Source organism: Rattus norvegicus, chromosome 1, assembly GCF_036323735.1.
Source record: "Rattus norvegicus strain BN/NHsdMcwi chromosome 1, GRCr8, whole genome shotgun sequence".
In the NCBI taxonomy this organism is placed as follows: Eukaryota; Metazoa; Chordata; class Mammalia; order Rodentia; family Muridae; genus Rattus; species Rattus norvegicus.
In genome coordinates this window covers 232,074,365-232,099,902 of record NC_086019.1, presented here as the reverse complement: position 1 = coordinate 232,099,902, position 25,538 = coordinate 232,074,365, and the positions used below count along the sequence as shown (strand labels likewise).

The 25,538-nt window shown below is 44.1% G+C and overlaps 1 protein-coding gene and 1 long non-coding RNA gene across 3 annotated transcripts in view; both read right to left on the bottom strand.

Annotated features, from left to right (window-relative positions):
* Dock8 (dedicator of cytokinesis 8) overlaps positions 1–24,435 on the bottom strand; it is a 193,363-nt gene extending 168,928 nt beyond the window's left edge. The window contains exon 1 of one of the 2 annotated variants that reach the window (XM_063271698.1): positions 24,055–24,435. In XM_063271698.1, coding sequence (XP_063127768.1) covers positions 24,055–24,107 — 53 coding nt within the window. In that variant the 5' untranslated portion in view covers positions 24,108–24,435. The remainder of the gene's footprint in view (positions 1–24,054) is intronic. The other variant, NM_001037793.2, reaches the window with a different exon arrangement.
* On the bottom strand, positions 4,557–24,048 carry LOC134483983 (uncharacterized). Its single transcript, XR_010061231.1, has 2 exons — positions 10,643–24,048; positions 4,557–10,612 (listed from the first exon to the last, which is right to left on the bottom strand). It is a non-coding gene; the product is annotated as an uncharacterized LOC134483983 (long non-coding RNA).
* Positions 24,436–25,538: the final 1,103 nt, after the last annotated feature.

Genomic DNA, 25,538 nt, shown 5'->3' with positions numbered 1-25,538 from the left:
GTAATAACGGACTGTCTCTGAAACTGAAAGCCAGCCCCCGTTAAATATTTTTCATTATAAGAGTGGCCATAGTCATGGTATCTCTTCACAACAATAAAACCCCCCTCAAATAGTACCAAGATAAGCCAGAATAGCATTTCTTTTAAAAGATGTAGCCATCAGGAAATTGAAGAATTAATAGTATATGTCCAGATCAAAGACAACTTTAGGTTGACTGATTCAATTATCATAGTGATTTCCATTTAAACTTTTGGGGTTAATTTCTTCTTAAAGGTACCTATAATGTAATTATTTTTAAATATGTTAGGATGCTGAGGCAGGAAGCTTGCAAGCTTGAGATGATCCTGGAACTTAGGATATCAATATACCGGGAAGGAAGTATGGAGAAATATCAAAATGACAGCCACCACAACATAGGGGGATCTCAGCAGGTGTGGTGGCATAGGCCTGTAATCCCAACACTGAGGAGGCTGAGGCAATATAATTAATTGGCTTTTACCCCCAATGAGTGAGGCAAAGCTTCAAAATTCCAAAACAGAATTTTCAAAGCATCTTTAAACTTCATGTTAAAAACATATGTCACCTGAGCCCTTCCAGAGGGAGGCCAGGACAGCCACACACACCAGTGCATGCATCTCAACCCAAGATAGCACTGCAGCATTTACCCTGAGGAATCCTTAAGGACGAGAGTAAAGGGACCAGGGGCTTGCCTTTACAAGCATGAAGACTGTAGTCTGATCCCCTAAACCCAGGTAAACAAACAAACAAACAAAAACCAAAATAAAACAATAACAAAGAAAGCTGAGTGTGGTAGTGCTCACTTGTAATCCATGTTGGGGAGGTGGAGACAGGCAGATACGTGGGCCTCACTGATTAGCCAGCTTTGCCTGTCTGATAAGCTACACATCAAGGACAGACTGGAACCTGAGGAATGTCACTCAAGGATGGCTCTGGCTTCCATAGGCATGTGCACATACATGCTTGCACACCCACACCCACACATCCATCTACACACCCACACATCCATCTACACACACACACACACACACACACACACACACACACACACACACACACACACATGCAAAGATGACCACACACATGTATTTAGCACAGTGCATCTCTAATGATGATTAATTGGAAACCAATGCAGCTCTCTAGAGAATTAGGGGAAGTTTGCTCTCCCTCCCAGGAGGATGTTTCACATTCCTTAGAAATATAAGCCAAGACTACTGAATGACAAGAAAAGCTGCTGCTGCCACATCTTTACATAACAAAGCATGTTATAAAACACTGTGTGATCAAGCTTCCAAGTTTGTAGAATCGATACGCGTGCGTGCGTGCTATCAAGGCTGCAAAAAGCGGTGAACTTTAGGTCCAACAATTGGAAATCACTTTTATTTTAAGAAGTTTTGCGTCTCTGCGTTTCAGCCTGTTGAATGACTAACTCATATCTTTTGGAATAACAAGCTATTTTCCATTTTAGTAAAGAGGAGGAGGCGATTAAGCAGGTCTCGGTCTAGGTCATCCGGGTAGTTTGCTATCCTCAGGGCCACCTCCCTATTAGCTCTCCTCTGTAACATTCCATGGTTTCTATCCCATATGTAAATGCTCACAACAGGCACTTACATGAGTCTAAGAAACGCTCTTTGTCTTCCATTACTAGGACCATCCAATAAAGGTACTTTCAGGAAACTTTAGTGAGGATCTTAAATCGCTTCCAGTCCTCAGAACATCGGCATCCCTGAGAAATTTAACAATCCCAATTTTCATTTTTTCCCTTTAAGTCTCTTTCCATCAAAATTATATTATTTTTATATTATATTTTTTCCACAAAGTATAAGCAGTGTGCTCCATGCTCATGTGTATACATATGCCCATTGCAAATATGAGCTATGTTTGTAAGTGAATAAAATATTGTCTTGTTTGACAGGGTCTCACTTTAAAGCCCCAGCTATAAATTCAGATGTTCTAAGGGAAAAAACAAACAAACAAAACAAAACAGTCAAGCACCTGGTTCCTTAGTAGTTGCTGTGATTTCCAGAGTTCAGTTACATTTGGGGCTCTTGACTGTAATCAAATCATAGCTGCCCCGTTCCCCAACCTGATCATCCACTCCTGACTTACAAATCCATCTTGAATTCTTTTCCCTCTAGCACCTTAGGCCTCTTGTCCATGAGCCTGTGACTGCTCTTTCCCTTGTAGACCTGGCCCAGGTCCTGTTATGCGGACCATACCACTGTTATCTGCCAGGCAACAGCAAACCCGGGGGAGGCCTGCACGTGATGAAGAAACACTCCGCTCCTTCCTTGTGACTGTAATCTGTGACACAGGTGCCTACCTGACTGCCAAAGATCCACGTTCTCTTTTCACAGAGATGAGTGGCTGATGGAGATGGCTGCCAGGCTTGTACCATAACCCCCTGTCCATCCATCGTCCCCCCCCATCCATCCCCCCCCCATTCCCCGGAATACACATCATGTATGGACAGACCTTAGGAGCAGTCCTGACTAGCCACCTAAAGGGAACGTCTTATGCTCTTTTCGAATTGAGGAATTTAAGGACTCTGTCGCCATCCTAGTGACCTGCTAAATGATGCCAGAGTAACCTGAAAGCCACAGCACACCAGAGCATGACACAGAAGCAGCTGGGCTGGCCAGACTGAAGCTGGATAAGTCCAGTTCAATATCCACACTGTGGAAGGGCGAACAGATTTCCTAACTGTGGCCGCAGGCATCCACACACGCACCATGGCATGTGTGTGCCCACTGCCAAGTGTCTGAATTTGAATTCACCGCTCCCTACTGTGCACATATGAGTGCCTGTGTGTGTGCTTGTGTACGTATGTGTACACACTCATGTGCATGTGCATGTGTGTGTGTGAACTCGTGTGTGTGTGTGTGTATGTGTGTGTGTGTGTGCACGTGAGCACATGTGTTCCATGTGTGGAGGTCAGAAGATAATTCTGTAGAGACATTTCTCTTGTCATCTCCTGGGATTGAACTCAACCTGCTGAGGGATCTCAAGGACCCAAACACTGCAATTCTTATTGAGAGAAACAAAACAAAACAACAACAAAAACCAGTCAGGTAAGGCAGCATACACCTAAAATGTCAGCACATTTATAATCTCAGGAAGATCACTATGAATTTGAGGTCAGCCTGAGCTATATAAGTTGGTTCAAGACCAGGCTGGACTACATTAAAAAAACTATCTCAAAAACCAACAAATAAAAAGGAAAAGAAAAACCAGATAAACCCTCTACAGTCTGATTGTTGCTTTCAGTATCTTTTGGTCATACTCCAGCCGAATCCTGCCGAATCTCCAGATCTCTTGAGTGACCATGGCACCTCTCTCTGATGCCTTAAACTCCATTCTGTTTCAGACAGCTGTGCAATCCGAGCTCCATCAGGGTAATTATGGGGTTAAAGAGAAACCCACGAAGTTATTAAATGCATTCACCTGCCTCCAGGCAGAGTTGTGATTTGTTCTTCCAGACACAAAGATGTCTCCCATGGACCAAAGAGTTTCACACAAAGGGTGACTCACTGGTGTCTTTGAGGGAGGCAGTGCCACCCATTCATAGTCTTCCTGCCCATAAAATGGGTACTGTGAGGTGAACAGGGAAAGGTAAGGCTTACACAGTCTGAAGGTTGTCGCCATGGCAGGATCCACTCCCCTCTTAGCATATGTGATGGCAGGGACAGGATCACCTCCCCCATAGCATATAAGAGAGTAAAAGGGCCAAGCGTCGTGTAGCAGCATCCTACCTGAGTCTCGAGAGTACTGAAGCTTAGCTCCAGACAGAAGCCTCCACCTGTCCTCTTAGAGTACTCATGCCCCTTGTAAAGTTGCTAAGAAGCCAGGTGTGATCAAGATATCCGGGAGTGGGAGTTCCCAACTGTCATCATCAAGGCCCTGGACTCCTGCAGGAGGCCATCTTCCTACTTCACCCCTGCCACCAGATAGCTGTGACATAACTCCCCCAACTGAAACCCGTAGAAGAGCTATGCAGCTGGCCAGACCCAAACAGCCAAACTGATGCAACAGGAGAAGCAAAAACAGCTGTTGTTTTAACTTGCTAAACTTTTGAATGTATTAGTCTCCCAGGGTAGCCACAGAAATTTACCACAAACTGGACCTAAAATGACAGACACTATTTTCTCACAGCTTTGGAGGCCAACAGCCGAAACAAGGTGTCAGTCAGACCATGCTTGCTGGGAAGGCGCCACAGAGAAGACTTCTTGCATCTGGTAGCATCTGTCTGGCATCCTTGATATTCCCTGGATTGTGGAAGGACAGCCACTGTGCCTCAGTCATCCCAGTGGCTGCCTCTACACTCTTGAGTCTCTTCCCACAGGATACCAGTGGTGGGACTTGTGACCTAGCCTAACACAAGACAACTGTAACTTGATTATATCCAAAAAGACTTCTTTTTAAGTCAAAGATTTCATGTTCCAGAAGTCAGATCTCTTGACAGTGGAACACTCACAGTGTGTATCAGAATAAAAAATACCATCATTTTCTACTTCAAACATAGGAACATACATTTATTGTTTTTTTTTTCTCAAGATTTATTTACTCTTATGAGTGTTCTGCCTCTGTGTACGTCTGTGTGCAACATCCATGCCTGGTGCCCACCAAGGGCAGAAGAGGACATTGGATCCTGTGGTGGTTTGAACGAGAATGGCCTCCATAGGCTCATATGTTTCCTCAGTGGAACTGTTTGGGAAGGATTTGGAGGTATGGCCTTGTTGAGGGAGACATGTCACTGGACATTAAGGTTTCTAAAGATTTGTGTCATTCCCAGTGTCCTCTCTGCCTCCTGCTTGCCAATCAAGATGTGAGCTCTCAGCTGTTTTGCCACAGTGTCTTTGCTCTGCCATGATGGGTCCTAACCCTCTGCAACCACAAACCCTATCAAATACATCCTTTTCTAAGTTGCCTTGACCATGGTGTTCTGTCAGCATATTGATATATACTGGAATTTTAGTCCTAGATGATTGTGAGGTGTCATGTGGGTTCTGGCAATCAAACCCAGGTCCTCTGGGAGAGCAGCCAGTGTTCGTAACCACTGAGCCATCTCTCCAGACTCAGGCAGTTAAATGTAAACATAAGAAAACTAAAATGAGGACCACATTCTTAAAGGCAATGCTGTCTAGGAAGGTGTCATGTCTCAAAATCTCCTATGTAAGAAGAATGTTATTACTTGCTGTGGGAACTCAATGCTATGAAAGTAGAAGGGGGCTGTGTGGGAAGAAGGGAACGAAGAGAGGGTTACACAAGGGTGTACTGGAACAAGAAAGACAAGTATTGCATATTTTCTTTCATGTGAAGAATATGGGTGTGTGAAAGAGAGACAGAGGTGGGGGAAACAGAGGAAGACTTCTTGAGGTTTGGAAGAGGATCAACAAAAGTGAAGAGAGAAGGTGCGAGGGTAACGAGGAGACAAATATGACCAAAACACCATGTCTATCATTGTACTTAATGTGAAGATGCCCTAATGAGACCCTGCATTCTGTGAACAACTAGATTTTTAAAGCCTCGATGCTAGTACAAATGCTAGCATTTGTTACTCACTGGCCAGCATCAAGTACTCTAAACATCTTCATCCACGCCTAGTTACTTAATGGACTAAAGAACCTTTTTCTCAATCTCGCATATCCTTCTTGTGTGGTGTTCTTTCTGTGTAAAGTCGCAGACTCCTTCGAGTTTCTGGTTACCGTTGTCCCATTTCTGTCTGTGCAGATGTTTAAAAGGAGTGGCCTCTGTCAGCTTCCTCTGTTTCCTCTGCATTGACTCAACCTCTAACCCTGTGAGACCTGACTTCCTCGAACAGTTCCTAAAACTGCTGTCTCTGGAGATTCCACCAACCAACAAGGCAAAGCCAATGCTCCTGCTTCACCCTTGAAATCCGGCACCTGGCTGTACACGGCCGCACCAGCTCCCTTTCCTACGTCACGTACCAGCTTGCCACACCTTGGCCACACTCCTCCTCTTCTTCACTGTTCTCTTTTGGTACGACTCCTGTATCTGAGTCCATTCTTTTTCATTTCTTACTGTACATCTCCAGGAGAAAATGTAGTGTGTGTGTGTGTGTGTGTGTGTGTGTGTGTGTGTGTGTGTGTGTGTGTGTGAGAGAGAGAGAGAGACAAAGAGACAGAGACAGAGAGACAGAGACTGAGAGACAGAGAGACAGAGAGACAGAGAGTGAAAGTCAGAAAACTTGCAGGATCCCGTTTCTTCTGTCAACCATGTGACTCCTACAGACTGAACTCATTTCCTCAGATTTGGTGGCAAGTGCCTTTAGCTGCTGAGCCATATCAATGGTCCCCCAAAATATATCCATCCTTCAGTCCCTATTCCCACCTCGAAGATGGCTTCCTAATCAACATTTTCCATGACTTAGGTCTCAAACCCCAAGTCTGTGTCTCAAGCCTCCCTGTGGGTACTTTACATGCATCTGGATGGGTCAGGGCAGGATTATTTAAGGAAAGCCCTATACGAGAAATGCAAACGCATCCTCTCAAAACTAACTTTTAAGTTTAAACAATAATAATTAAAATTTCATAAATGTATCCACACCACCTTTATCTCATTTGCCCAGAGAGGAACCCTGACGATATTAAATGCACAAGGCTCTGAAGAAACCCTTGAGAGCACCATCTCTGCATGCCCCAAATACAAGTCAAAACCTCGAACAACCTCATCTGCCATGGACAACACTTATGACACATCTTCCTACCCCCATCATGTGTTCTCATCTGGTCACTGCCACAGAGAGATGTACATGCTTATATTTCAATAAAACGATGTCATGATACAACTTTCTGGCCTTTTAAAATGTTGTCAGGGTCTTTTTTAAAACTTTCTTTTCTTTATCAGTGTGAATATACACGACACAGATGTTCACATGAACATATCCAGTAATAACCTCTCTTGGATACAAAAATACTGCAGAGAATGTCAATAAACGTATTAGACTTCATGTGTTCCCAATTGGCTTCTGTTTTTTTTTTTCAAATGGCAGCTTCTGTAGCCCAGGCTGACCTTGAACTCCTCACTCTCCCATCTTCATGTTCCAAGTGACAGGACCACAAATGTCAGCTAAATTTTCATCCCCAATTCAAATTTTAATCATCCTGCAAACCTACTTCTGTTCAGACATTTTAATCTCTATTTAAAAATGTCAGTATAGGGCTGGAGAGATGGCTCAGCGATTAAGAGCACTGACTGCTCTTCCAGAGGTCCTGAGTTCAAATCCCAGTAACCACATGGTGGCTCACAACCATCTGTAATGGAATCCGATGCCCTCTTCTGAAGACAGCGACAGTGTACTCATATACATAACATAAATAAATGTTAAAACATCGTCAATATACACCCATACCTCCAACTATGGAGATATTTTGATTCTCCTCTCAGAAAGAGCCCCAGCTACCTCTTCTCTCTCCCTCCAAGCAGTTCTCTGGTCTTACCCTATCAGCTGCACCTATACCATACCATGTCCCCCCCATCTCTTTGCTTCCGTCTCTTGTTTCTCTATGTAGTAGAACGATATTTTTTTTGTCCCAAGATCGTGTGAGGTGTGTGCATATACGTATGCATATTCCCATACTCATGGATGTAGATGCTCGTGAATAAAATTAGAGGCTACAGGTTGACACTGGGTGCTTTTTATTTCTTGTGCACTCTACACATTATAAATTGAGGCGGGATCTCTGGTTGCTACACTGGCTGGCCAGCTTGCTCCAGAGATTCCTGTCTTTGCCTCCTGGCTGTGACTATGAGAGAACCATCTGCCTACGTAGCTTTCACTAGGGATCCGAACTTCGGTCCTCACACATGTGTAGCAAGTGCTTTGCACACTGACCCGTCTTCCCAGGCCCTGCATTGATCTTTTAAACACAAAAGTCAATCACGTCTTCCTTCTATTCCATCATTCTAATGCTTGAGCTTTCTTCTACTGCCTCTAGGACCTCTCTGTGATTCTAGGGCTGCCACCTGCTTCCTCTCATCCCTGCTCAGCTCCTCTTTACTCCTTTCACACTCCTGTTGGCTTCCTCCACACTGTACTGACTCCTGCCTGACCTCGCCCAGAGATGCTCTCACATACTAAGCATGCTGTTTAAAGCGCCCATACCTCAGACGCCCTTTCATGTCTTTGAAGAGTAACTGATACACCCTTGTTTAGTTAATGCTTTGTCTATTGTCTCCACTTGGGAATATTTCTTCTTTTAACACAGGAGCCCAACCTAGGCCATTCACAATTCCATCCAATCTTAGAACACTGCCAGGCATCGAATCAGCACGCAGAAATGAGGGAGAGAATGTATACTTAACTGCTTCTCGATTCCCACTTGTTCCCTATCAATGTCCATAAATCAGACCCCTTCTTTATCCCAAACATCTCTTCACACCAGAATGTCTTCCCACCCTGCTCAGGAATCCCCCCCCACCCCGTGCATTCTCACACTGCTCACTAGCCTTCCCACCTTACCTGCTCCAAGTGTCCGCCACAGCTCTGCCCTTCAGAGTTGGCTGACACCTCACCTCCTCAGAAATGTGTCCTTGCACAGGAGCCTGATATGGATGCCTCCTGAGAGGCTCTACCAGAGCCTCACCAATACAGATTAAGACGCTCGCAGTCAACCATCAGACTGAGCACGGGGCCCCCAATGGAAGAGTTCGGGGAAAGGACTTGAGAAAGGGTTTGCAATGCCAAAGGAAGAACAACAATGGCAACCAACCAGAGCTCCCAGGGACTAAACCACCAACCAATGAGTACACATGGAGGGACCCATGGCTCCAGCCACATATGTAGCAGAGGATGGCATTGTCTGGCATCAATAGGAGGAGAAGCCCTTGGTCCTGTGAAGGCTCATTTCCCCAGTGTAGGGAATGCCAGGGTGGTGAGGTGGGAGTGAGTAGGTGGGAGTGGGAGCATCCTCATAGAAGCAGAGGAGGGGGGATGGGATAGGAGGGAACTGGGAAAGGGGATAACATTTGAAATGTAAATACATAAAACATCCAATAAAAAAAAGAATGCAGGCACTAGGCATTATGAGCAATAAAAGCCCCATTGTTCTTTAACAAAACAAAACAAAGCAAATGTGTCCTTGCACCTCAGAGCCACAGCCTCTCCCATGCTGGATTCTACCCTTAACCTGCATCCAGTCGCACAGTCCTACAGTGTCTATATTCTCTAATGTTCCATTTATGTTAACTTGACTGATCATATGACTCACATAGAGATGTGTTGTCTTGTTTTTAAATTTCCCATAATGCCTAGAAAAATCTGTTGATCTGAATGAAAGTATCAAGTACATAAATTTGATTGCAGAATAGGTCAGTTCAGTTGCCCTTCTACAGATACTGTGGGGAGTGACAATGATTTGGAATGAATGATAGTAGTAGATAAAGTAGAAAAGGAAGGGGACAGTCTCATTTCTAGGAGGAAACACTACAACAGAGGCCTGAGACATCTATAGTAACTAGCAGGATATAACCTGCTGCTTTCCCAGTTGGACTTTGAGCCTGAGATGTCCCCACTCACATAAGGAAGGGAAACTCACTGAGGTGTAAATTAGTACAGGGTTGTTCAACCTGCGGGACTCCAGCCTCCCCAGTCAATGTGGGCCCAGTTGAGCATCTTCATGATATGCTCACACATCAGAAACCTGAGTGAGTGTGTGTGTGTGTGTGTGTGTGTGTGTGTGTGTGTGTGTGTACATACACACATAAATACACATACATATATATACTGGCATATACATATATAATATATAATCTCCAGTGGCCTAATAAAGGCACATGCTGAGGGGGGAGCACAGGAGTGCAGGGCAGCAAGAATCCCTAGGAGAAAGCATTTGTACCCATGCTCATTCCTCTAAGTTTCTCTGGTGTGAGCTGTGGTGCATCAGATAGACCAGACATCCAGAGCTCGGGGGTGATGGTTCCGTTACACAAGCAAAGCTTCCAAACAGACTGCTGAGCAGACACATGCCCTTTGCTAATCGACATGTTTTTCTGAGTCCCAAGGCTTGGAGACAAACATCTTCATTCTGTGCTTTTAAAAACATGGACTCAGAAATAAACATGTGACAGTGACTTTAGATACATATCTTAAATGCATCTTGTGGTACAGCAGCCGAGGGAGGAATAAAATAGGCTTTTTACAAAGTGTCCTGCCTGGCCATTCTGGGAAATGAGTAGCGGACTACAGTGGTGAGGACTGGTTGGAAAATACTATTAGGCTGCACATATTATATAAACAACTGCTGGTCCTTACGGTCCCGCGTGAGTGGCACCATGCAAGCTATTCCAATAAACCTGTCTTCCTGACATCACTTTCAGAACTTCTTTTGGCATGTGTTCTTGGGACGATTTGAGAAGGCACCCCCAAACAGACCCAAGGCTTTATAGCTGTCTCCCCTGATTGCACCTAAGGCCTCGCTCAGATGTAAATGAGCAAGGGTGCTCCCATGGACCTATATCCCCAAGCCCCATTTCTTATATTTATTACAAGCTGGTTCTACCTAATTTAATAGGTCTGTTTGAATGTTCGTGATCACACAAAATACACTGCTTATGGATAAGTATGCATGCTTTCCTACACACACACACACACACACACACACACACACACACACACACACACACACCATACACAAACACCCCTCAACCTCCTGAAAGTAGTCATGTGAGGGAACTGAACAGAGAGTTCATTTTTCAGTAACATTCCCTTTTTGTAACTTAAAAATCTCAAAGCAGAAGCAGTAAGAGGCTGATGCTGCCAACTATTCATTTACATCCAGAGGACTCTCAAATATTTGGTACAAAATTATCTGTACTTTCTATGTTTTTGAACACTTTAAAAAAAAAAAGAGCCCATTCTCCCTGTGAGCAAAGTGCTCTCGTACACTGAGCTTGTCGTTAAGACGCAGTGTTCTCTGATCTCTGCAAGGATTTCTGAAAGGATTTCCAGAAATGTTTTGGGTAATGCATCCCCAGGGCCATGAGCCTGACACTGGCCCTTCTGTAGGCACAGCATGGCCAGGACAAAGGCCAAAAGTCAAGAGAGGCTCCCTCCTCCTCTGGCTTCATTTTGGTTAGCTTCCATGATCACCGAAGGCAAGGCCAATGAATCATTTTGATTCATATTTTCAGAGTCTCGCACAGAACTCAAAATATAACACACCCTGTACATGGAATGAATGAACGAATGAATGAAATAATGTATAAAACACCAGACTGGTTGGCTTAGGAATCACAAGACGAATTTAAAAATTTCTTTTCAAACAATATATTTTGATCATGTTTTCCTCTCTGACGATTCCTCCAAGATCTTCCCCACTTCCCTACCCATTCAAGTTTGCTCTCATCTTTCAAAAAAAAACAAAAAACAAAAAAACAAAAAAACACGACCCCCAAATAAAAGCAAGCAAACAAACAAAAGACCAAAAGATTTAAAAATGTCCAAACAACTGGAAGAGCTTGAAGGGGCTCGAGACCCCATATGTACAACAATGTCAAGCAACCAGAGCTTCCAGGGACTAAGCCACTACCTAAAGACTATACATGGACTTATCCTGGGCTCCAAGCTCATAGGTAGCAATGAATATCCTAGTAAGAGCACCAGTGGAAGGGGAAGCCCTTGGTCTTGCCAAGACTGAACCCCCAGTGAACGTGATTGTTGGGGGGAGGGCGGCAATGGGGGGAGGATGGGGAAGGGAACACCCATCAAGAAGGGGAAGGGGAGGGGCTGGGGGATGTTGGCCTGGAAACTGGGAAAGGGAATAACAATTGAAATGTAAATAAGAAATAGCCAAGTTGGGGTTGGGGATTTAGCTCAGTGGTAGAGCGCTTGCCTAGCAAGTGCAAGGCCCTGGGTTCGGTTCCCAGCTCTGGAAAAAAAAGAAATAGCCAAGTTAATAAAGACGGAGGGGAAAAAAATGTCCAAACAAAGTAGAATGAAACAAAAAGTCCACAAAAATACCATTGAGTACCTGTTGGATTAACCCAGTACTGCTGGCCTGCCTGCATGTATAGTTACTATACCTAAGAGACTCCACTGGAGAAAACTGAGTTTTTAGTCTGCCAGCAGATATCAACTGTAGCTACCTTCTTGGTTAGGAGTGAGGACCTGTGTCCACTTTCCCCTCTCAGTGCTGAGACTTAGGATGTCTTGATCCTGTGTGAGCTGTCACGATCTCTGTAAGTTCATGTGTGTCTGAAAATCATAGTTGTTATTTGATGACTCCATTCACGTTTCTTTCACAGACGCATATATTTTAGAAATCTTCAGTAGTGGGTTTCTATACGTTTTTTCAATGGCCTCTGTTGTTAGCTGTCTAATATTCTCTCCTTCACCTTTCTCTCTCATCCCCTCCCTACTATTCCTTCTGTCCTAATTACTACTTTGTCTCTCCATAACAATATATTCTATTTCCCTTTCCTTGGGAGATCGTCTCCTCCCACCTAGTGCCTTGCTAGGCAATTATCCTCTGTGGTTGTTCAAACCACATATTTTGAAGGCTTAAAAGCTATCACCTACATGTAAGAGAGAACATTAAGTATTAGTCTTTCGGGTCTAGGTTACCTCACTTGAAATGTTTCCCTTCTAGCTTCATCTGTTTACCAGGAATTTCATTTGTCTTAACTGCTGACTAGCACTCCACAGTATAAGCGTACCACACTTGTCGACGGCCATCTCTGCTGTGTGCAGCGTCTGCCTCTTATGGAGAGGGAAGCAATGAGGCCGGGTCAACAAGTAGCTCTGCGTCTGCAGTAGAGCGTAGAGTCCAAGAGTAGACTTTGAGGTAGATGGATTCCCAGCTTCCTGAAGACAGCCACACCGATTTCCACAGTGTTTGCACCAGTGTGCACTCCCACCAGCAATGGATTAGTGTTCCCTTTCCCCTCACTCTGGCCAGCATGTGCTATTATTTATGGTATTGATCTTGGCCATTCTATATGGCGTAAGATAAACTTTAAAGCAGTTATAACTCACATTTTCCCTGATGGCTGAGGTGTTGAACATTTCTAAGTTTCTTGGTGATTTTTATTTCATCTTTTGAGAACTTTGCTTAGTTCCGTACCTCATCTTTTAAATTGGGTCATTTATTTTATTTTATTTTATTTTATTTTTTTAGTTCTTTCACTGGGGAATTGAGATCATTAATATTGAGAGTTACGAATGAACAGTTTTTGCTTATTCCTGTTATTTTGTTGCTGTGGTGTAAGTCCCCACTTTTGATTTTCTTGTCTGGAATTCCTTATTCTTATATTTTCTCGGATGTGGTTAACCTCCTCAGCTGAAGTTTTCCTTTTAGTGCCTTCTATAGAGCCGGGTTAGTAGAAATTACTTAAATTTGGTTTTTATCCTGTAATGTTTTTCTTTCTCCATCTGAAAGGAAAGGGGCTGGAAGTTTTGCTGGGTATACTAGTCTGGGCTGCCATCTGAGGTCTCTTAGAGCTTGTAGAACATCCGTCCAGGCCCTTCTGGCTTTTAGAGTCTCCAATGAGAAGTCAGGTGTTATTCTCTTGGAACAGCCTTTACATGTCACTTAAGTCACTTTTCTCCTTGCAGCTTTTACTATCCTCTCTTTGTTCTGTGCATTTAATGTCTTGATTACTATGTCACAGGGAATTTCTTTTCTAGCCCTGTCTATTTGGTGTTCTGTACACTTGTACCTTGATAGGAGGCATTTAGGGAAATTTTCTTCCATGATTTCATGATTTTATTTTCTATGCTTTTGATCTAAGTTTCTTTTTCTTCTTCCTCTATCCCTATTATTTGTAGATTTGGTCATCTTATAGTGTCCTAAATTTCCTTCATGTCTTGTGTCTGATTTTTTTTTTTTTTAGATTGAACACTTTCTCTGATTGCACTAGTTCTCTCTTCTACCTTGTCTTCAAGACCTGAAATTCTCATTTCCACGTCTTGTAACATGTCTTTCAAAGAACTGCTCCTGTTTTAATGGTCTTTCTTCATTAATTTGTTCATATTCTCTTTAAGTTTACTGAAGATATTCAGAATTGCTGCTCTGAAGTCCTTGTCTCATACTTCCGCTGAATTCCATTTCTCTGGGCTTACTGCAGTGGGCTTACTGGCTTCTGGAGGGTATTGTCTAGGCTGTTCATGTTGGTGACTTTGCACTTGGATTTAGGTACCTAGAGTTATGATATTTTAGGTGTACACATCTGGCCTTGTCTTTGCAGAATGGGTGTTCCACTCTTTGGTTACTGTGGCCTACTCTGGATACTATGCAGTCAGTATATTGGCTATGAAGTTCCTAGTACAGTGAACCTGCAGGTCAGTCAATGACACCACATGGAAATGGGCTAGGAAGAAGGGCTGAGATGGGCAGCAAGAAAGAGCTAGAGCAGTCAGGGTCTGGAAGAGGGTGAGTCCCTAGGGCGTGGAGGCTGGGTGGGAGAAATGGCTCTTGCAGGCATTAGAGCTTCTTCTGCAGTAGAGCTAGAAGTCAGTCTAGAGTCTAGAGAGATTGGAACAGAAGACAGGGAGCATAACAAAAAATGGTCTACCTTTGTCTTAGACTCTGTGGCTCCTAGGGCCCAGGAGTGTCCCTGGTAGGAAGTGTTTAGCCAGGGAAATCCTGGGTCTGCAGCAAGAACCCTTTTCTTTTAATCAAGAGACAAGAGAAAGATGGCCCAGCTGGTAAAAGCCTTTGCTGCCAAGTCTGATATTTGATTCCCTAGAACCCACATGGTGATCCTCTGACCTCTACACATGGACCATGGCACTTGAGTAACATACATACATACATACATACATACATACATACATACATAAAGACATCAAAAATAGAGATGTAAAAGATGGAAGGAAGGAGGGAGGGAGAAAGGGAGAAAGAGAGGAGGAGAGAATGGAAGGGAGTGGAAGAAGGAGTCTGGGAAGGTGGTTCAATGGGTTGCCATGCAAGGGTGAGGAGAACAGCCAGGACTCAAGTAGTGACCAGGCGTGTCTCATTACCTTTCTATAATGCCAATGTGTGGAAGGCAGAGACAAGGAACCCCTAGGGCAAGGTGGCTAGCCAGATGTAATGGCTATTCCTGGTTGTCAACTTGAGTATATCTGGAATGAACTACAATCCAGAATTGGAGGGCTCACCTGTGATCCAGATCTTGAGGCTAGAAGACACAAGTTTCTGACCTGGATCTTGGCATGTTGATTTTTATGCATAATAGCTATGAAAAGCTTAGGTCCAGGCCAGGTAGAACATACCTTTAATCCCAGGAGACAAAGGCAAGGAGATCTCTGAGTTCAAGGTCAGCCTAGGACAAAACAAGTCCCAGATCCCTGTGTGGTGCTGCACACCTTTAATCTACACATCTTCTGCTGGAGACTGACATAAGGACATTGGAAGAAGGAAGATGCTCTCTTCTTCACCACTTGCATTTACTTGCCCGCACATCTATTGGAATCCACTTCTATAGAAGACCAGGTGAACCAGCCTTGTGGGACTGAGCAACTCCTAGGTTCTTGGACTTCCCGTTCACAGCTGACCACTGCTGGGGAGTCGGACTACAGACTGTAAGTCATCATGATAAATTCCCTCAATACAGAAAGACATTGCATAAGTTCTGTGACTCTAGAGAACCTGACTAATACACAAGGCTAGCTAAAATGACATGTTTGGGGTTTAGTGAGAGAACGTGACCAAGGAAGGTTGACACCTGAGGTCAACGCAGACTCCACACACAGTGCACATCCATTCACACACATACATATACACATGTACCCACACACATGTGAACACAACATGTTCATATGCATGTTCATATTCATCACACATACATATGCAAAATCAACAAAAGAAAAGGAGGGAGGAAGAGATTGGGGTTGATTACAGTTCTGCATTTCTTACTCTAGTTGTAGTTGGGCTACAGTAAGTTTTACCTGTGTTTCGAGAGAACAATCAGAGAGGAAGCCAGGAAGCTTTGCGAGGTTTCTAAGCAGAGAGACATGTTTTGTCCCAAATTCCAACTCCACAGGAAAAGGCACACAAAAACATGAAAAAAAAATCTCACATTTTCTATTCACTCATCCCCAGGAAAACATAATCCATCATGTGATTTGAAATCTTACTTTGTGATAGAATTTTATTTAAAAAGGTTGGTATATACTCAAAGAGGCCTTGACTGAATTAAACTGTTACACAAAGAAAAAACAAAAACAAGCAAACAAACCATTATTCAAGGAATAAGGTGATAGGAAGGAAACCCAGGAACAGTGAGCATCATCTCTGGTTGCAGTTGAGGCAAAAGGAAGACATACACGACTGTTTTCATGGCTTAAAAAAGGCAAGGAGTCGGGGTTGGGGATTTAGCTCAGTGGTAGAGCACTTGCCTAGCAAGTGCAAGGCCCTGGGTTCAGTCCCCAGCTCCGAAAAAAAGAAAAAAGAAGAAAAAAAAAAAAAGGCAAGGAGTCAAAAATGAACAAACAAACACTTTAAAGAATGATGAATTTTAAATAAATAGTAAATGGTTGGGGGAGAGTGGGATTTGAATGCAAGGAAATGAGCATTTGCAGAGCCAGGGGCAGGAGCAGAAAGTGATGTGCCTGTCCCAGAAGTGAACATGATAAAAACATGAAGAACGAAAGCTGGGTAAGGCCATAAAGACCTGAGCAGGGATGCCATCCACATAGGTAAAAAGCTCGGCATGACTGCATGCTCCTGTAAGCCCAGCTAGACAGCCAGCCTAACCCAAACCGAGAACCGACAGCGTACCAAATGTCCTTCTGGCTGCTGCATGAATATATGGGTGAGTACACAGACATACACTGAACACACATGCATACATTCACGCACACACACAAAAGCCAAACTAAAAAGAACCTTAATTTTTTTAAACAAATAATTCTACTACTAGAAATGCATACAGGGGTATTTGCAGAAGCACAGAAAACATGCTTCAGACTGTTTCCTCAAGCTCTAACATTTATTTTGCAAAACTGGGAATTACCTTGACGCCCAAATAATAACTACTTTAGTAAACCATAATACTTTCACATTATTTATAACATAGGCCCATGTTAATTGACTTGGAGGGTTGTCAACACATATTAAAAATTACAATGTAGCATGCACAAGACAATTTTGTTTTTGAAAAATTAGAAGGAAGTGTGTCCAAATGTTAACAGGTATTACTAATTTATGAGTGGTCGAAATGTGGGTGCTTTTCCCCTTTTTGCTTACTATACTTTGCACTTTTACTTTACTGTACTTTTGATTGAGATGGTTTTGAATTTTACAAGGGAATGTGGGTCAGGGAGATGGCTCGGCAGGTAAAAGCACTTGCTTGCACAAGCCTGATCATCCGAGTTCAGCAAAATGTCTGCAACCCAAGGGAAAAGCTCGATGGAGTGGTGCACATCTGTTGTCGCAGCACTCTTACTGTGTGGTGAGATGGGAGGTGGACACGGGAGAAGCTAATGAACCAGCTAGCCTACCATACACTCTGGCAGAAATAAGAGAGCCTGCCTGAGCAGGGAAGATGAGAACTGACTCCCAAAAGTTGTCCTCTGTTCTTCATGCACAGCTTGTGCAGATGCTCACACAGTGTCTTCTGTTCTGCTTATAATTTCTGTTCTCCTTTCTGCTCCCCAAGGTATTACTTCATTGAGTTGCACTTGGGTCCCATGTGCATGCATGCATACATGTGAGCTCTTTGCAATGATGAATCTATACTGTGAGAATAGAGACCTGGAAGCTGGCTATAGCCATGTATGCTTGTAATCCAAGCACATGGGTAGATGAAGCATAGAGATCATCATGAGTTCAAAGCCAGCCTGGGCTATATATAAGCTTGGATGCGTATGGGGCCAGGAATAGGATATTTCTCTTGCTTCAACCTTTATTAAAATTCTTTGAGATATTATTAAGTAACTTTGCTATGGAAAAGACTCAAATGGCCCTGCTTCTTAAGGGTCCTCCAGCAAGACCAGTAGAGTTACCTCCTGCCTTTTCATGCTCCTGTTAAAAAAGATGCAAACCAGGGGGTTTGTGACATCATCCTAGCTCTTCTCTAGCTCTGTGTGGAGAGCTAAGACAGGAGCCCTTGTCTCTGAGCTCTGCCTCTCTCCCTGGGGAGGCACAGGATGCTGTGTCTCCTCTCCGCTAGCCTATAGGGAAGTAAACCAGCCTTCACAGATGCATGTGAGGAGTCCTCTGCCAGACAGGTCCTTGCTGATAACCGCTGAGTAGTTCTCCAGCCCTGAGTCGTTGTTTTTCTTTAAACTTTGTTTTATTGAATATTATTATTGTGTATATGTATGTGTGGGTGAGGATGCAGGCATGACACCAGAGGACAACTTTATGGAGTCAGTACTATCCTTCCACCTCCATGTGGGCTCTCGGCATCAAATGCAAGTCATTGGGCTTGTATAGCAGGATCCTTTACCACTGAGCTGTCTCCCCATCCCACCTCCCTCTGTCCCTGTCTGTCTGCCTCTCTGTCTGTCTCTCTCTCTGTGTCTATCTCTAGCTCTATCTCTGTCTCTCTCTGGGCTTGGTACATGCCGGACAGGTGCTCTGCCAAAGAGCCATACCCCCAGCCCCCCTTTTACATTTTATTCTGAGACAGGGTCCAAGCTGCAGAGGCTAAATTTGGTCTTGTGATCCTCCTGCCTCAGCCTCCCAAATAGCTTTAAATACAGGTTTTTGGTACCTTGGGGTCATTCTTGAATTAAACCTTTATGTAACTTTATTCTTTCTTTTTTTATAAAAGATCTATTTATTTAATGTATATGAGTACACTGTTTCAGACACACCAAAAGAGGGCATCAGATCCCATTAGAGATGGTTGTGAACCATCATGTGGTTGCTGGGAATTGAACTCAGGACCTCTGGAGGAGCAACCAGTGCTCCTAACCACTGAGCCATCATCTCTCCAGCCCAACTTTATTCTTTCTTAGCACCTGTCTTTATCTTCTATAAAAAAAAAAAGTCATCCTAATGATGAGTGGTATGCCTTATGTTTTATTCTACCTTTATATTTTTTAATTGTATGATTATCATGTTGCATGGTGTGTGTGTGTGTGTGTGTGTGTGTGTGTGTGTGTGTGTGTGTGCGTGCGTATGTGAATGCAGGTGCATGTCTATGATGAATGTATAAAGGTCAGAAGATGACCTTGGGGAATCAGTTCTGACCCTCCATTGGGGGTTGGTTCCTACATTTGTCAGACAAGCACTTTTACCAGCTACGTCATCTGATTGGCATGTCTTTCTCTTTTTAGAAAAATCTTAATTTTTAATTGTTTTAGTTGAATTATTAACAAATAATAACTACTGATCTATTGAGTACAATGTGGTATTTCAATATATGTACAATTTACACTCATCAAATCAATAACAAGCATTTTCAACTGCTCTCATTTCTTTATTATAATTTTCTTTGTGAGAATTTTACACATACATACAATAAAATATGATCATATCCATTCATTTCCCGCCTCCAACTCTCCCCATATCCCCTCAACATGTCCCCCCTCCCATTTCATGCCTTTCTTTTTTAATTGCACTAAATCCAATTAGCGCTGCCCACATGTACATGGGTGTGGGGTCACCCACTAGTGTATGGGAAACAACCTCAAAAGAGAATGATTTTCCCTGCTCCAGTAGCTATCAGCTGCCACTATCTCCTCATTAAGGGATGGGGACCAGGCAGCACCTCCCTCACCAGTGCCGGAATCTTGGCTGTCTGACACAATACTTAATAGATAGTAAATATCGTTACTTCTTTATTTTAAAACAAAACCAAGACACAGCATGATATAGTGAGTAAGAGGGCAGGATGCTGGCGACAGACTGCCTGAATGTAAATCCCAGTTCTGACCTTAATTAGCTGTGTGAAATAAAATCAAAACGTGCATAACTTGCCTGGGTTCCGTTCCCCACTTATAAATGAAGACAGCAATTGTTCCTAATTCATAGAAGTGAGTGAGTTATGATATAAACATTTGGGTCCATATCTGCTGCATAGTAAGTATGGTAGTTTGAATGAGAAATGCTCCCCGTAAGCTTAAGTATTTGAACACTTGATCCTCTGTTAGGGAGGTAGTGTAAACTAGCTGTAGGAAGCTTATCACTTGGGGCAAGCTTGAAAGCTTACAGTCTTGCCCCACTTCTAGATTGTTGTTTCTGTTTGGAGCGTGTGACCTCTCGGCTTCCTGCCCTGATAGCTTGTTGCCATGCCTCCCCCACCCCCTCCCCCCATTATGGACTCTCACTCTGGAACCATAAGCCGAATTAAATTCTTCCTTCTGGATGTAAGTTGCTTTGGGTCTTGATATTTTGTCACAGCCACAGAGAAGTTAACTAATAGAGTAAGTAATATAAAAGTGTCAGTCTTATGGTCTATGTATTTCAATCCTGGGTGTCCAGAGAGTCACTAATGCCTCCACAATGGTTGATGCATTCCCTTTATTTATCTAAAGCTCTTGTTTTACTCTCACAGTTGATCAAGTTCTGTACCTATTCTGTTTGGCAGAAACATGTGGGCTGAGATACAGCTCAGTGCTAAAACATTTGCCTAGCATGCTTACGGCCCTAGGTTTAATACCCAACACTGTATAAAAAGAAAAAAAGAAATCGAGAATCTTTGCACCATTAGAAATAATTCCCAGCATCTGCAAAAGCAGCAAATTCCAGTCATCAAAGAGCTCATCAACAAGGAAATGCTCCTTGAAGGACGATGATACACCTGATACAGCAGTTCCTAAAATCGCGAACACAAACATTGTGATCACCCAGTTCACATCTAGTCTTTCTTCCTCACCACAATCAGGGAAAAACTAAAATCAAGACAAGTGCATATAACCTACCAGACATTCCAACTCAGAACAATTCAGTGGTAGAGTCTTGTCTTCTATCTCCCTGAGCTATGGGTTCTAGAGAAATGTTTCAAAGTATCCATCCAACAGGACAACGGGAGATACAGTTACACTAGATGCTCCTAGCTGTCCTACCTGATGATTTCTAGCATGGGAGTATACAGTTATGAGAGCAGAAGAGAGAGCCAGAACAATCATGGGGAGACAGCTGCTGCCAGCATTTACGACTTCCTCTGACTTTGGCGCTGGCCCTGCACTGGGCAATGCTGCTTGCAGGAAGCCACAGAAATTTGCATGCAGTGGGGAACATTTTTTTCACTGACTGTATGTAAGACACTGCTTATTCCTGGTTGAGGCTGGGGCCCAGAGCTGAGCTCTTTGCAACTGTAATTGCAGGTCAGATTACAATATTACATTAATAGGAAAATGAATTATCTTAAGGAATATCATTGTTAAACAGAATGATGAAGATACGAAAGTGTACTAAAAGTCCTAAACACAGTCTTACTTTTGGAATCTGATCTATTTCAAAAACCAATAGACACACATGTAAGGTAAAAGATTGCTCCATGTTTGACATTGCAGAATAGCACCTTGTTTACGTACTAGGTCCTGCTCAGAAGCAGAACTGTCAATGCTGTTACTGAAGTGACTTCTTTTTTAAAGTTAATTCTTTGCTTTTAAAGGAAATCCTTAAAACCAGTAGATCAAAATAGCATAGGCCTAATGCAGAAGGCCAATGTAAGAGCCATCTGTAGTCCTGGCTGCCTTTGGTGACTATGGCCTTTACAAATCACACAGCCTTGTGCAACTACTCTCCAGCTTCACTTTCCCCTTCTTTCTAGTTTCGCTTCTCTTTCCAGGGTAACACAGCTCCAGTTTAGGGGAGGAAAGAGTTTATTTGGTTTACAATTTCATGTCATAACCCATCATTTTGGGGAAGTCAGAGCAGGGATTCGAGCAGCTAACCGTATCCACGACCAAGGCACATATGCACACCCTGGCTTGCTCAAGTCGGCTTTCTTCACTCTTACGAAGCTTAGGCATTGCCCACACAGGGCTACGTCTTCCTCAACAACAAAGAGCATCTAACAGAGACATGCCCACAGGCAAACCTGATGTAGACTACCCATCAGTTTTGACTCTCTTCCCAGAGGTGACTCTGGATTGTGTCAAGTGGACAATTAAAGCTGACCGCATCTTCTGTCCAGGGCGACTGAGTGTCCTGAGTGACAGCACATCTGAAAGTCAGTATTCAGTTTTAACGTAACATCCACACTAAGTACATTCTTACTCTTCTGAAAGTTATTCCTGACAAGCCCTTAGCGTAATTCTTGCACCCAATACACAAAGTGGCTTCAAGGGGTGGGGGACTCTTTTTTAAAAAGAAAAGTACCATTTACACTCTTTCCAGAAGGTTAGAAAACATATTTTACTTTCCTAAGTGGGTACTTCTTGGAACATTCTGCTCCAATGAGTATGTCTGGCATTCTCAGCACAGGGTTACACACGTGAGAGACGTAACCCCCAAGAAAGCTGCAGGTGGCCACTGGCATCCCCATACCCAGCCCCAAATGGCCTCTGCCTGGAAAATACTCCAACTTCAGCTGCCCTTTGTACTTTGTCTTCTTAGGGTCCCTAGTATCATCTCAGATTTGATAATATTAGAGACGACAATGACCACGGTGAAGTCAACGGTACTGACATGTCAGCTAACAGCTATTTAGCATTTATTCTGGAGGCACTCTGTCTCCTCTCACACTGTTTTGCTTTGATGGCTGCTTCTGTTTTGTTTCTCTGTATGCAGCCTCGATTGGCACTCAGCTTGTGATCCTCTTCTCTCAGCCTCCCAAGGACTGGAATTATAGGCAAGTCCACCACATCTGGCTAAGGGCCTTAATCCTTGACCCTTGGGTTATACCATCGCCATAGCTCCTTGCAAGAGTACCTCCAGGCTTGTGTGGTGCCGGACAGTCACTTCAGATCAGTATCACCCCTCCTGAATCCCTAACCTCTCCCTGCCCTTGTTCCTTGTTTCCTGGCTTGTATCTTTCTCATGGTGGGGACAAAGTGAGGAGAAGCAGCTAGGCAACGATGACAGCCATCAAAAACTCCTAAGCCCTTACTGCCCCACCACAGCCACAAAAGCCGGAGGACAGAAAGAGGAAGAGTATGAATTATGATATAATTAATGACTTTTCAGTCGCACCCTTTAGCATTTGTATACAGTCCACATTAATAATTAAACTAATTTGACAGGTGAAACAGTTAAGGGCGTGAAAAATCTTGTTCACAACTACGCGGTGAAGTTCTATAGGCCCTCTGAAGTCCTTACTGCTCACTATTCTAGGATGGTGAGTCCTTGTGACTCAAGCTTCACTCACTAGCAGCTCAAAGACCAGCCTCCCACAGGCTTTAAAAAAAAAAAAAAAAAAAAAACACCAACCCTGGAAATCCTCCAGAGCGCTGCGCTGCCCTTCCACATTATCATTTAGCCAGTTAGCCAGGCAGTCTAGATTTCCCAGGTCAAGGCAAAATGCCCCCTGAATACTTGTCAGCAGTTTTCAGTGGAGGAAACACTGCCGGTCAAATCAACTGAGAACTTTGTGAGCGATCCACTCACAGAGATGTGCAACTCTGATTATAAATTGGAAGTCCCTGTGTCCTTCGCTTTGCTGGTGCGCTATAAACCTCAACTACAGCTCATTCCCTTTTGCTTATTTAAAGGAAGAATTTTTAAAAATCATTTTTTCCACTCCATGGCTGGCTCCTTTTGGACCAAGGTATAAAAATAGCGCGGCCATCAGAAGAAGCCAAGATGTTTTCTGGAAAGAGGGGGTTGAAAGATTCCTAACCCTGGACCACGGACGGATCTGCTTCAAAGCAGAGCTGATTTCAGTCACTTAGCTTCTTTCCCCTCTCTCTCCGGACTGTAAGGAAGACACAATTTATTAAGCCATGTCCGGGCGCGCGGCCCCGCGAACCCGGCGCGCGCTGCGCTCTCCCAGCCCGGCCACCTGTCAGAACAGCCAGGACGGTGGGAGCCACGCGGGGTCGGGGTGGTGATGCGAATCGCTGCTCGGAGCAGCGGCACGGGTGACAGAGGACGAGGCTGAGTCCCCGTGCGCTCGCCGCCGTCGCCACGGGGAGTCGCGCGCCCCGCCGCGGTCTGGCCGGGAACCGTGCCGTCTTACCTGTTGATCTTGAGCGCGAAGGCGCGGCGCTCGGCGCTCGGTAGCGTGGCCATGGCCGGCGCGCCGCTCCACGACCTCGGGGCTCGCAGGGAGGCGGAGGGACGGGACCCGAACGCACAGCCGCTGCAGCGCCCGGCGCGTCCGTCGCCAGCTTCATCTGTCAGCCGCGCGGAGGAAACTTCCGTATTTCCACCTTGGCCGCGCAACTCCGGGGGAGGGCTCTGCACTGCCGCCCGCGGCGCCGCCAGGCCTGGCACGCACCGAGCGCTCGGCGAGGGCGTGGACGCTGCGCCGAACCGCGCTCCGGATGCTTAGAGTCGCCGGCCGCTGGCGCGCGCTTCCCGCCGCTGACCCGGGGCCGACGGGCACGGCGGTTGCGGAGCGCGAACCGGGAACGCTGGCCGGAAACGCCGGCGGCCGGAGCCGGAGGGCAACTGGGGCAGCGAGGGCGGGATCCAAAAGCAGCCATCGGGGTCTGGAGGGGCCTCCCGGTGGGTTGACCCCATTCCTGGGAACTTTTCTTTTTCAAGGGCAGTCTCTTAGGACACCAGTCAACTTTTTGTTCCCCAGCTGAAGGCGCACTATCATTTATGGAACACTTTATTATAATGACTCCATCCCAGGAGTACATATTTTTTTTTTTTTTACAACCTGGGGAAACACTATACACAGCGTTTAGATTCACCCATATCTCAACTGAGTTCACAAGGAGAAACCTAACCAGACCAGCCCTGACACATAGGAGAAATCTGGAAAAAAAAATAAAAATAAAAAAACCCCAAAGGACAAGAGTGGGAGAGATTGTGCCTATTTCAAGTATTATGTTTGGTCCAAGTTGTGCTGTATGAACTCTCTGTGTGTCTCTACTTGTCAACTTGCCTTTGAAAATACGAAAAGGCTATTATTTTTGGTTCAAAGCTGCAGAGTCTAGATATGGAAGCCACAAGCCACATGTGGCTGTTGACCACTTGAATTTTTGGTTAGTCTGAAGAGAGGTGGGTTGGAAAATAAACACACACTGGGTTTCCAAGACAGTACAGAAAAAAAAAATAATGCAAAATGTCTTAATTTTTGTATTAATTGCATGTTAAAAACAAATCCTTTGGAATCTGTTGAGTGAAGAAACATATTATTAAAGATAATTTCACCTGCTTGTTTTTCCCTGTGTTAAAATGTTGCTTGCATTAAGAAAATGTAAGAATTACTTCCTTGGCTCATATTTGCTGGCACATTGCATTCTTACTGGACAGCACTGGTATACTACGACTTAATTTGTAACCTGATACTAAAATACTTGCGGACCATATGTCATTTATTCTTGGCAGCCTTCTTCCCCTGCTTTTGTGTAGGTAGTTGAGAGCTGGTTAGGTAACTTTCCCCTCCCCCAAACCGATGCCTTTAAGCATATAAGACAATGTGTTCGGCATAACAATACAGAGACTATAAACACAGACTGAAAGGAAACAAGTCTTTAATAAACAAAA